This window comes from Eucalyptus grandis, chromosome 9 (assembly GCF_016545825.1).
Source record: "Eucalyptus grandis isolate ANBG69807.140 chromosome 9, ASM1654582v1, whole genome shotgun sequence".
Taxonomy (NCBI): domain Eukaryota; kingdom Viridiplantae; phylum Streptophyta; class Magnoliopsida; order Myrtales; family Myrtaceae; genus Eucalyptus; species Eucalyptus grandis.
Genome location: NC_052620.1, coordinates 8,527,831 through 8,540,947, shown reverse-complemented (window position 1 = coordinate 8,540,947; position 13,117 = coordinate 8,527,831). Strand labels below are relative to the sequence as shown.

Below are 13,117 nucleotides of genomic sequence, written 5' to 3'. Positions count from 1 at the left end.
ATGAGTTGGTCAATTGCATGGTTGCTATGTGTTTTCGCGGTGATGGTGTCGGCGGAGGCCAGACTCCGGCGCTACAAGTGGGATGTGAAGTACGAGTTCAAGTCGCCGGATTGCTACAAGAAGCTGGCCATCACCATTAACGGAAAGACCCCGGGCCCAACCATTCTAGCACGGCAGGGAGACACCGTCATCGTGGAAGTTACCAATGGGTTGGTGACAGAGAATCTTGCGATCCATTGGCACGGAATCCGGCAGGTATATAGCTATGGCGTCGAAACTATGTTGAAATTATGTTATGAAAGTGTCGATCAGGTGTTTGATAAAGATTGCTATAAGAAGTTTATAGAGACGATGATTTTGGGTGGGATTGAAAGTGCAGATTGGAAGTCCGTGGAGCGATGGAACAGAGGGTGTGACTCAGTGCCCCATTTTGCCTGGAGACAACTTTACCTATCATTTTATCGTTGATCGAGTGAGTCCTTATATACAATGCAAATATTATCTTTCACCTATGTTCCTGTGGCCTTTGCTTAATCAAAAGTTCATGTGAATTTCAAGCGGACCACACCTCATCCGATAATTCGGGGGAATTGGTCTTATATATGCCTGGTGTAGCTTGGTACAGCACTTGCTCATACATAGATCTGAGAGAGATGATCAAACCTTCATCTTGCAAGGCCAGTTTAGATGACATTATAATTTTGCCCTATGTAGCCCGGAACATACTTGTACCACGCCCATTACGGGATGCAAAGAGAGGCTGGACTGTACGGGTCGATCCGGGTTTTGCTGCCGGATGGCGTGGCCGAGCCGTTCACTTACGACTACGACAGGAGCATCATCCTCAACGACTGGTACCACGCCAGCACTTATGAACAAGCTGCTGGTTTATCCTCCATTCACTTCGTTTGGGTTGAGGAGCCTCAAGTAATAAACTTCATTTGATTTCCTCAACTATGGAAAAACAACACCATTTTCACTCATTTGTAATCCTTTTTTTTTTTTTCCTTTTTTTAACTCATTATTTTTGCTTGAATTACAGTCGCTACTAATTCAAGGGAAGGGAAAGTTCGATTGCTCCAAATTGGTCACTCCAAGCTTAGATCCAATGGCTTGTAACACAACCAATCCCGAATGTTCGCCATACATGCTGACGGTTGTCCAAGGTAAAACGTACCGTCTCAGAATTTCAAGTGTGACTGCTTTATCGGCTCTCAGCTTTCAAATTGAGGTAAGCATTCATCGCCTATAAATTATTCCTTCAGCTTCACCTTTTGTTTTTATCGCCTCCTCTGATAATCTCAAAGTCTCAAAGATTAAAAATCTTCATTTTGGATTACAAGAGAAAGTGTTAAATTATGATGTGATGTTGTATACTAGAATCTTTATTGATAAATTATTCAAATATTAAATCACATCTTTCTCTAATAGCTCACACTTTTAGAGGTATTGGTGATGATCCCACAAAATCTTATATGATATCAAAGTCGAAATATCTTAAGTTTAATTCTTTCCAGGCCCCTACTTACCTCCTCAATGAAATACTTCCAAGCTTAGTATAAAGTAAAAAGACCAGAATAACCGTGAAGTAAAATGATAGAATATTTAACTATTAAATCACTTTTTCTTCTAATAACTTAAACTTTTTAGAGCAATCAATGGTGGTCCAACAAAATTTCACATTTATAATGACCTTACACAATTTGGTTTCATTCAACTTAATAAGTTCAACTTTTTGATTGGAATATAGACTAAAGTTCACGGAACGGTGACAAAACGTTAAATTGACAATTTGGCATATGATATGTGTGTGTGTGTGTGTGTGTGTGTGTGTGTGTGTGTGTGTGTGTGTGTTTATATATATATATATTTTAGTCGGTCGCGTCGAGTTGGTTGGAGTCAACGAGAGGGAGGGAGGCCAAGATAAGAGGAGAAGTCGTAAACGGCAAACTTGATGTAGGTCAATTATTAAATGAGTTTCCACTTGCCGAGCAAATAAGAATTTCCCCTCTTACCAAAAAAAGTCGAACAACGTTGTATGCACTTTACGTTCATACACATTTTTCTTTTCGGGAGATATTATTTGATTTTCTTTTATATAAAACTAAAATTTAAAATGCTTCTTGGATACAACGTTGCAAGACTAGTACGTTAATACTTACTACTTGGATTATGTGACGAATTTAACTTTATTTTGCAGGGTCACAACATGACTGTTGTTGAAGCGGATGGGCACTATGTGGAGCCGATCGTGGTCCAAAATCTGTTCATCTACTCGGGCGAGACATACTCCGTCTTGATCAAAATTGACCAAGAACCCTCGAGAAATTACTGGATCACGACCAACATTGTGGGCCGGGATGCCACGGCCAAGACCCCTCCTGGTCTAGCCATCCTCAATTACTACCCGAACCACCCTAAGAGGGTGCCCCCCACAGATCCACCCGCCGGCCCGATCTGGAATGACACCGCGCCACGACTGGCACAGAGCGTGGCGATCAAAGCCCGCCAAGGATACGGCCACACTCCACCGCCAAAATCGGACCGCGTGATTGTGCTCCTCAACACACAGAACAAGATTGACGGTTATACCCGTTGGTCTGTGAACAACGTGTCGTTCACATTCCCGCATACACCATACTTGATCGCCCTTAAGGAGAATCTCCACCATGTGTTCGATCAGCACCCACCGCCCGATCGGCTACACGACTTCACGACTTATGACATCTACCGCGTTGTGAACAACATCAATGCCACCTCTAGCAACGCAATCTATAGACTAAAGTTCAACTCCACAGTGGACATCATCCTGCAAAATGCAAACACCATGACCGAAAACAACAGCGAGACGCACCCATGGCACCTCCACGGCCACGATTTCTGGGTCCTCGGGTACGGGAAAGGGAAATTTGACGCCAAAAATGACCCGAAAAAGTACAATTTGGCGAACCCGATCATGAAGAACACGGTCGCAGTCCACCCTTATGGGTGGACCGCCCTGAGATTTGTGGCGGATAACCCGGGCGTTTGGTTGTTCCATTGCCATATAGAGTCTCATTTCTATATGGGCATGAGAGTGGTGTTTGAAGAAGGTGTTGAGAAGGTCAGCAAGTTGCCTTCGGAGATCATGGGATGTGGTGAAACAAAAGCCTTCAAGAAACCATAAGTTAATCATTCATCCCTTATTTATGTACTGAGAGGATCCACTCATTATACGAAAAATTAAAATATATCTAAAATCGATAGGACATGTACAAGTACAACTTGTGATGTGGATACTAGCAATCCTAGACTTTGCTCGGCACGAAAGATTAGTGATGCAAGACAAGATTCTCAAGGCCCAAACTTTTTTTTTTTTTTATGAAAAATAATCTTTGGATTTATGTAAGTTTTCTAGAGGATATTCAGTAGGATTGTTTATTGCTGTATGGTTGCTTCAATTGTACCTCTTTCAAATTGTTTGCCTCTTAGATACCTCAGACTTGGACGGAAATTGCATTCAGATTTGTGCTTGGTATTAATTTGACTTTGGATTTTGCTTGTTGTCGTTTTCTGACTTGATTCTAATTCCCATTTCTTTCGTTTTTTTTTTCTTTGACCGAATTCTAAGAATGGTGCTATTTCCACCCCCCTTACATAACTAAATCCATCCAATTTTCACCAAAAAAAAAAAAAAAAAAAGAGGCAAAATTACCATCTATGATTGAATTGCAATTTAAATTGGTGGTCCCAAATTTATTTACTGTGTTTATTTTTTATTTTTTTAGTTTTTCTATATCCATGTAAAATCTACTTACCATGATTAAGAATTTTAGTTTTTTGTTTATTGAAGATTTTCCATATATATTAAAGGAACTATGCTTTTTTATTGTTACATATTACTTCCACAAATATTTGTTTTGTCAAAAAGACAAATTTTCAATAAATCTAGTTCTTTTTTGCATAGTAGATCAAATTTATGGTTAAGTAGGTAAAATATTATTAACCCAAAACATTGCATAAAGCAAGAAATTTGTTTTGAAATTGCTAGTGATATATCATTGTTTTGGATTGACAAAAATCAAAATCATCTATGAACTGTCAAACAAAAAATATCAAGATACCTCATTGAACACAATAATTTTAGTGTATTCCTAAATGATCCTCTAATATAGTAAAGAAAAAACTTAAATTCTTTGAGATAGTAGATAAAAAGAATTTATAAATATTTTAGATTGATGAAATTAATAAAAAGTTCACCAAAAAAGTGAGCATTTGAGATTTTAGGAACCAAAAATAGATAAGTTATTATAAGATGTGGACCCTTTTGCGACGAATTAGGCAATGTTATACTGGTGCGACGCATCTTCTCTGGCCACGTACCTCTCGTCTAGTCAACCATACTGGTTGTTGCATTGGAATTCCTGGACGGCAAGCCTACCCCGCATTCTAAGAATTAGATGAGATCAGGATTGTCTTTTATCTGGACACAAACGCGTTGCAAATGCATTCATTATCATAAGTCAAGTTCAACCCTTGTGTCCATAATTTCTTGACTTTGTTGGCTCGCTAAGCAAGGATGCAAGAACTCGTGGTGTTGGTGTTGAAGATTTTGCTTGACAATGTTGCAGGAGGCCGGGCGTCGATTAGGAAGCCGCAATAGTGTCAGGCAGGGACCGAAATACCTGCTAAAAGTAAAAAACTTAATCGCCACAGGAGTGCAGGAGGGCGTCTGAGTTGCTGGGGCACTCCGGAATCTTGCTGGACACCCACCGGAGCTGCTAGGCGATAGTGAAGTGTGGCAGCATTGCAAGAAAATTATCTTCGCTGCTGGTAAGAATGCTACCGAATGTGGGCAGCAGCAGTACAGGTGTGAGGGCACGGAGAAGATTTGAGGAGTGGCGGTGTCCTTCGTCTTTTGTGAACTGGTAAAAGTCTCCCGGGTGCAGAACCAGGAAGGTGTGTTTTCATTTGTATCATTTATCAATACTGAATAAATTAAAAATACTCTCATCATTCATAAAAATATTTAAATATAAATTACTATTAATAATGAAAAGAATTATTAACTAGTTATCTCATACGACATGACTAATTATTTTTAAGAAAATATTTTACAAATCATTTATTTTTCATCAAACAAAAGCTACCAGCTTCTCGCCGCCAACATAGGATGTGAGCGTCGGGACCTTAACGAGAGAGTGGAGGAAAAGACTGAACCGATGGGGAGTGAACGAATTGTATGATCGAAGTATCTGATAAGCGACATTGCTAGAAAAGTACCATGTGATGAACGATCTTGAATGGAGGTGACGATGGGGAGTGAAATGCCAACAGAAAACGAAAACTAACTACGGCACGAACTGCAAAAGTGTCAACGGGTGAGCGCCAAGTTGGAAAGGGTGTACCCGAATGTGTGCCAAGTTAGGAAAACCTAGCGTTGTAGCAAGTTAGAAAACATGAGATATAGGCGAAGGTGTAAACTCCGTGTATTCTATACGGAAAAGTTACAGGAAGATCAACATGTGAGAATACGTAAATGAAAAAAATGAAGTTAGATCATGATTGGACTGAATACATGATGATGAGAAATAATCTCATGCGATTCATGGGAAAATTGTCCCAAAAATCTTAAATTTGTGCAATTCATGAGAAAATAATCTTGTGCACTATAGTATCATTTTAGAGAATCCATGTCATGCTTTCAAAATCTTTATTTTCTTCATCGATATACACAAGTTATCTTGCATTTTTATTTTTGTGGTCTCATTTAATATAAAATAGTAGTAAAAGACTCATGCACGTGAATATGAAACTCGTCGCAAAAATATCTGAAAAAAATGAATGTTCTGGGGAAACTCGGGTGGAAGAGATGTCTTTTTTTTTTTTTTACTTTAAGAAGAGGAAAATCTTATCTACTGGATCAGTGTACATTTCAATTGAAATGAAGAATTCCGTGCACAAATAGAAGCAGCCCTTAACTACTTACATATTTATCAAATCATATATATATATTTATTTGTGCACCGGTATCAAAGTACTCTAAGGTTTGGGGTTTTAACAAGTCTTGTGATAATAATCAACCATTTATTTCCAAATGCGTTAATTATTATTATTATTATTATTATTTTGGTTCATTCTAGTTATTGACATGTGAATTGGGTGAAGAAAATTAGAGTAAAATCAAAGCATTTGTGACATCTCCCTCCCACTCTCATTTTGTCTAAAAGATAAAATAGGATTCGACACAATACAATAAGTAAAGGCAGATTAAAGAAAGGAGGAAAATTAAATAAAAAAATTAACTTCAACCTTGAAGAAATTTGGCATTGCTAAATTCCATTTAGAATAACGTTAGGAGAATAAAAATGTGTCTGGGGCAAATCACACAAGACCATTTTAATGAAAAACTACACGTGACTCCAGTTTGATGTTCCACCTTTTTCTATTATTTTTTTTTTCTCTTCACTTTTTCGTGGAAAGCGCGGGAGATGACCGGATAACATCACTTGAATGCAGCGACAAGTCAGGCCACGACAAAGTCTTATTTTTATCAAGTCATATGTAGTTTTATATTCTTTCCCAATTCTTTCCCTAGAGAGCATTAGGAAATTTGACCTCCCGGCTGTACAAAGTACACCTCTTCCGTAGAGGCAGGTAGCAACCTAACCTTTAAGTCTTTGTTCTCAAGGCGTTCAAAGTTATCATGCATTTTATTCTGTTTTCACATTGTCTTGGATTAATCGTCGCTTGCGCGTGGGCTCTGGTCAAATCTCATAGAGCAGAAATCCGCGTTGAATAGTAGTACATTCAATACATGTGACTATTATAATATAACATATATTAATATTTTATAATCAACTAGTGTGTCTTTGGACATTATAAATACCAACGAAGAGCATCTCTGTCTTATCAACGAAGTGCCTAAGACCGTGGCATATTCTAATACCGACTTCTTCTTCTTCTTCATACATCATCGTTCTTTTGGTCGATAGTTGCTGCACAAACTATATCCGTTTGATTGATTTCCTACACGTGGTGTGTCGTGTGCGCGGTTTTGATTCCTGTAAGAGTTGAAGATGAGTCAGTTAGTCACATGGTTGCTATGTGTTTTCGCGGTGATGGTGTCGGCGGAGGCTGGAGTCCGGCGCTACAAGTGGGATGTGAAGTACGAGTTCAAGTCGCCGGATTGCTATAGGAAGCTGGCCATCACCATCAACGGAAAGACCCCGGGCCCAACCATTCTAGCACGACAGGGAGACACCGTCATCGTGGAAGTTACCAATGGGTTGGCGACAGAGAATCTTGCGATCCATTGGCACGGAATCCGACAGTATATAGCTATGGCGTCGAAACTATGTTATGAAAGTGTCGATCGGGTGTTTGATAAAGATTACAATAAGAAGTTTATAGAGACGATGATTTTGGGTGGGATTGAACGTGCAGATTGGAAGTCCGTGGAGCGATGGAACAGAGGGTGTGACTCAGTGCCCCATTTTGCCTGGAGACACCTTTACCTATCGTTTTATCGTTGATCGAGTGAGTCCTTATATACAATGCAAATATTATCTTTCACCTATGTTCATGTGGCCTCTACTTAATCAAAAGTTCATGTGAATTTCATGTGGACCACAGCTCATCCAATAATTTGTGGGAGTTGGTCTTATATATGCCGGGTGTAGCCTGATACTTTCATCGCTAAAAATTTACCAAACGACACTTGTTCATACATAGATCCGAGAGAGATGATCAAACTTTCATCTTGCACGGCCAGTTTAGATGACATTATAATTTTGCCCTATGTAGCCCGGAACATACTTGTACCATGCCCATTACGGGATGCAAAGAGAGGCTGGACTGTACGGGTCGATCCGGGTTTTGCTGCCGGATGGCATGGCCGAGCCGTTCACTTACGACTACGACAGGAGCATCATCCTCAACGACTGGTACCACGCCAGCACTTATGAACAAGCTGCTGGTTTATCCTCCATTCCCTTCGTTTGGGTTGGGGAGCCTCAGGTAATTGTCGCGACCAATTTTTTCGGGTTTGAACCACCTAGGGTTTGGCTAATGGATTGTTAAGCCTAAACTTAACTCGGGCTCTCCCAAGCCCATACCAATTCGCGACTTAGGTTCATGTTTTTAGCATGCAATTGATTTTTAATCGGAGTCGCCACTAATCTATTTTTTGGTGGGTCGATTAGAAACCCAAGTAAAGTAATGGGAGTTTCACTTTACTCCTACGAACCGAGACTATGGGTACGGGGACTTGGTTACACTAGATTTCTCTAATGCCCTTTCGGTACCATTATTTTATTTTCAAAAATGTTTTTGCGGCAGCTTAAATTGATTTTAAATCTATTTTCCTAACATGTGAGGTGATCATGCGAGTGCGCAATCCACTAATTTAACACCCAGATAAACAATAAATAAATTGCAAAAACTTACCTCAAAACAACGAAAGCATCGCAATGTTAAGTTAAAAACCACATCAACAATCCTAGATATGATTTCTAATTACCACGCAATTTCTTTTTTTATTTTTCACTTAATTAATAAGAATCATGCAATATGCAATGCAATATTAACAAAATGACCTAATTCTAATGTCATGCAATTTCTAATTAAATGGGTCTAATAACAATCCCTAAATGACATGCATCTAAATGAAGCTAACCCTAAATTGATTTTTTTTTTTTTTTAAATAAAATTCCTATTCTAAACATGTAAACCCTAAGACATGCAATATTCTAATTCAAACATATCTCGAGATAAACTAGGCAATTAAGACGAGACAATTCATTCAAAATCATCGAAATATCGCACATCGTTCAGATCAAGAGACAATATTTCGCTAATAAAATCAATAAATTGATCTTAAGCCTTAAAGATCAAAATATCAATTTTATTCCCGCTTAATTAATTATTTCCATCTAAGGCGCTTATAGATGAAATAAAAAATCCTGGCGCGGTCACGAATCCGGTAATATGTTGAATTTCCAATCATATACTAAAGACTAATTATACTAAAAAAACAAGATAAAAGTAAAATAAATTAAATAAAATAAACTAAAGAAAACTACCTAATGTGTTTTCTCTTGTTTTTTTTTATTGGGCTTGGCAGCCGTGGGGTCCAGCCAAGGATGGCTGACCGGAGGTCCGGCGAGGCACCGGGAGCGGCACGTCGGCGGCGAGGGGCTTGCGGGTCGCGCGAGGCAAGGCGGAGGCGTCGGGCTCTGGTGGTGCAGCAGCAGGGATGGTGCCGACGTTGCAGGTGCTTGGCGCGGCGACCAGCGGCGTCGAGCAGATCGGCACGGGCTGAGGTGGAGTTGGGGCGCTCGGGTCGCGGAGGTGGCTGGTGTCGCCGTGGCGCGGCTCCGGCTGGGGTGCGTTGGGCTGAGGCGAGCAGCGACGGTGCTGGCTCCGGCGACGTCGGGCAGCGGATCCGGAGTTGCAGGCGTTGGCTGGGCCGTGCTCGGCGCTGGTCGCGGGTTGCAGAGACGCGGGGCGTCGGGCTCCGAGCAGATGCGCGGGCTGGGCGACACTTGGCGTCAGGCGGGGCAGCGACGGCGTCTGGCGGAGGCGCGGCGGAGCTTGGAGATCAATGGGCGGCGTCGCGGGCAGAGCAGGGGTGTTGCAGCGGCGCGGCGTCGGCGAAGGTGAGAGCGCGGTCGTCGGGGCGCGGTGCGAGGTCAGGAGCGGCGGTGGTGCAGTGGTGGGTGGCGCTCGGCGATCGTCAGGAGCGGCGGGCTTCGTCGGAGCTCCGGCGTCGGGTCTCCGCGAGTTGCAGCGCGCGGGTGAGGAGTGGATTTGGGGAAGATGATGAACAGTAAAGGTCAAATCAACCTTTACTGTTTTTACTTTCTCTTTTCTCTCCTACTCTTTCTCTCACGTTCTGACTTTTTCTTTTGTTTTTTTTTTTTGCAGTTTTTCCTTTTGCACTTTCTGCAGAAGAAATTTTCTTCTCCTTCTCCCTTTTTTCTCTCAATTTTTTTTTAGAGAAGCCCCCGTTTGTATGGCCATGTGGATTGATATGTGTGGCCTCCCCAAACAAATTGCACGCGAGGTATTATATAGGTCTAAAAAATGTATCTCTACGGTATATATTTTTTCCTTTTTTTGTTCGCGCATGATACCCCTAAATATATCATTGAAATATATCCACCTTGTGCAATATTCCCATTTTGTATTTTTCACATATTATATCCAAAATTTTCCTTTTTGTTCGAAAATCCATAAATGTGTGAAGAATCCGAACGGAATATGTGAAAAATTTTGCACTCGCCGTCGGTCCAATAAAATAAACAAAAATGTTCCTAAACTATATGCCATGTGATTTTATTTTTCAGGGATAAAATTAATCCATAATTTTTAAATGTCTAAATGGGTCGCCAAAATTTAGGTGTCAACAGTAATAAACTTCATTTGATTTCCTCAACTATGGAAAAACAACACCATTTTCACTCATTTGTATTCTTTTTTTTTTTTCCTTTTTTTAACTCATTCTTTTTGCTTGAAGTACAGTCGTTACTAATTCAAGGGAAGGGAAAGTTCGATTGCTCCAAATTGGCCACTCCAAGCTCAAATCCAACGGCTTGTAACACAACTAATCCCGAATGTTTGCCATACATGATGACGGTCGTCCCAGGTAAAACGTACCGTCTCAGAATTTCAAGTGTGACCGCTCTATCGGCTCTCAGCTTTCAAATTGAGGTAAGCTTTCGTCACCTACGAATTATTCCTTTAGTTTCACCATTTATTTTTATCGCCTCCTATAATAATCTCAAAGTCTTAAAGATTAAAAATCTTCATTGTGGATTACAAGAGAAAGTATACTAGAATTTCTTTTGATAAATTATCTAAATACTAAATCACATCTTTCTCTAATAACTCCTACTTTTAGAGTTGTTGGTGGTAGTCCCATCAAATCTTACATGGCATCAAAGCCTAATTCTTTCTAGACCCCTACTTACCTCCTCAACAAAATGCTTACAAGCTTAGTATCAGGTAAAAAGACCAGATTAACCAAGAAGTAGAATGATGGAATATTTAACTATTAAATCACTCTTTCTTCATTGTATGCACTTTACGTTCATACACATTTTTCTTTTCGGGAGGTATTATTCGATTTTCTTTTAAATAAAACTAAAATTTAAAATGCTTCTCGGATACAACGTTGCAAGACTAGTACGTTAATATTTACTACTTGGATTATGTGACGAATTTAACTTTTCTTTGCAGGGTCACAACATGACTGTAGTTGAAGCGGATGGGCACTATGTGGAGCCGATCGTGGTCCAAAATCTGTTCATCTACTCGGGCGAGACATACTCCGTCTTGATCAAAATTGACCAAGAACCCTCGAGAAATTACTGGATCACGACCAACATTGTGGGCCGGAACGCCACGGCCACGACCCCTCCTGGCCTAGCCATCCTCAATTACTACCCGAACCACCCTAAGAGGGTGCCCCCCACAGATCCACCAGCCGGCCCGATCTGGAATGACATTGCGCCACGATTGGCACAGAGCGTGGCGATCAAAGCCCGCCAAGGGTACGTCCACACTCCACCGCCAAAATCGGACCGAGCGATTGTGCTCCTCAACACACAGAACAAGATTGACGGTTATAACCGTTGGTCTGTGAACAACGTGTCGTTCACACTCCCGCATACACCATACTTGATCGCCCTCAAGGAGAATCTCCACCATGTGTTCGATCAGCAACCACCGCCCGATCGGCTACACGACTTCACGACTTATGACATCTACGGCGTTGTGAACAACACCAATGCCACCTCTAGCAACGCAATCTATAGACTAAAGTTCAACTCCACAGTGGACATCATCCTGCAAAATGCAAACACCATGACCGTAAACAACAGCGAGACGCACCCGTGGCACCTCCACGGCCACGATTTCTGGGTCCTTGGGTACGGGACAGGAAATTTGATGCCGAAAATGACCCGAAAAAGTACAATTTGGCGAACCCGATCATGAAGAACACGGTCGCAGTCCACCCTTACGGGTGGACTGCCCTGAGATTTGTGGCGGATAACCCGGGCGTTTGGGCGTTCCATTGCCATATAGAGTCTCATTTCTATATGGGCATGGGCGTGGTGTTTGAAGAAGGTGTCGAGAAGGTCGGCAAGTTGCCTTCAGAGATCATGGGATGTGGTGAAACAAAAGCCTTCAAGAGACCATAACTTAATCATTCATTACTTATTTATGTACCGAGAGGATTCATTTGTTATACAAAAAATTAAAATATCTCTAAATTCGATAAGACATGTACAAGTGCAACTTGTGATGTGGATACTAGCAATCTTAGACTTTGCTTGGCACGAAAGATTAGTGATGTAGGACAAGATTCTCAAGGCCCAAACCTTTTTTTTTTTTTTTATGAAAAATAATCTTTGGATTTATGTAAGTTTTCTGAGAGGATTTTTTTTTTTTGGTCGGTTTCTGAGAGGATATTCAGTAGGTTTGTTTATTGCTGTATGGTTGCTTCAATTGTACCTATTTCAAATTGTTTGCCTCTTAGATACATCAGACTTGGACAGTAATTGCATTCAGATTTGTGATCCGTATTTATTTGACTTTGGATTTTGCTTATTGTCGTTTTCTGACTTGATTCTAATTCCCATTTCTTTCGTGTTTTTTCCTTTCGCTCTTTTTTTTTTTTTTTTTTTTTTTGTATTGCAGAAAGAAAAGCCCGATGTTTTAGATCGGTCAATTTTTCAAATTATAAATTTCCAATAAACCGTAATGAAGATGGCTTATATCAAAACATAATGTTAATAGTGTGAAAAGCTCTCAATTGATACACCGTGATAATTTTATCTCAAATTAATTTTTTTAATTATAAAAAATTTATTAACAAGTACATTTATAACAAATTTATCAAAAACTAATTATTTAACTACCAAAAACTTCAAATGGGAATATTTGGAATAAATTAACTCTCTGTTAATTTCCATTTAATTGAATTAACACTACAAAAAGTCACAAACCGGTATACTAACAACAAATGAACGGTAAAACCTCAAATGGATATATACTCACTAATTATCACGCGTAATCCAGCTTAGTAATTTGATTGATAAAATTTAACGTAAACTTATATAGGGTAAGTTTC

The 13,117-nt window shown here is 40.2% G+C and overlaps 1 protein-coding gene and 1 pseudogene across 1 annotated transcript; both read left to right on the top strand.

Annotated features, from left to right (window-relative positions):
- LOC104420223 (L-ascorbate oxidase) lies at positions 1-3,166 on the top strand. The gene is made up of 5 exons (XM_010032102.3): positions 1-255; positions 380-472; positions 715-927; positions 1,043-1,231; positions 2,201-3,166. Exons 1-5 carry the CDS (start codon positions 1-3, stop codon positions 3,164-3,166), a joined length of 1,716 nt encoding a protein of 571 aa, XP_010030404.2.
- Positions 3,167-7,044: 3,878 nt separating this feature from the next.
- LOC120288599 lies at positions 7,045-12,333 on the top strand (annotated as a pseudogene).
- The last annotated feature ends 784 nt before the right edge of the window (positions 12,334-13,117 follow it).

Bases quoted from the DNA above. Each gene is read 5' to 3' on its own strand.
- LOC104420223 (XM_010032102.3), top strand. From the start codon at position 1: ATGAGTTGGTCAATTGCATGGTTGCTATGTGTTTTCGCGGTGATGGTG. The intron at 256-379 runs GTATATAGCTAT...TTGAAAGTGCAG, and splicing joins ATTGGCACGGAATCCGGCAG to ATTGGAAGTCCGTGGAGCGA. The intron at 473-714 runs GTGAGTCCTTAT...TGCCCTATGTAG, and splicing joins ATCATTTTATCGTTGATCGA to CCCGGAACATACTTGTACCA.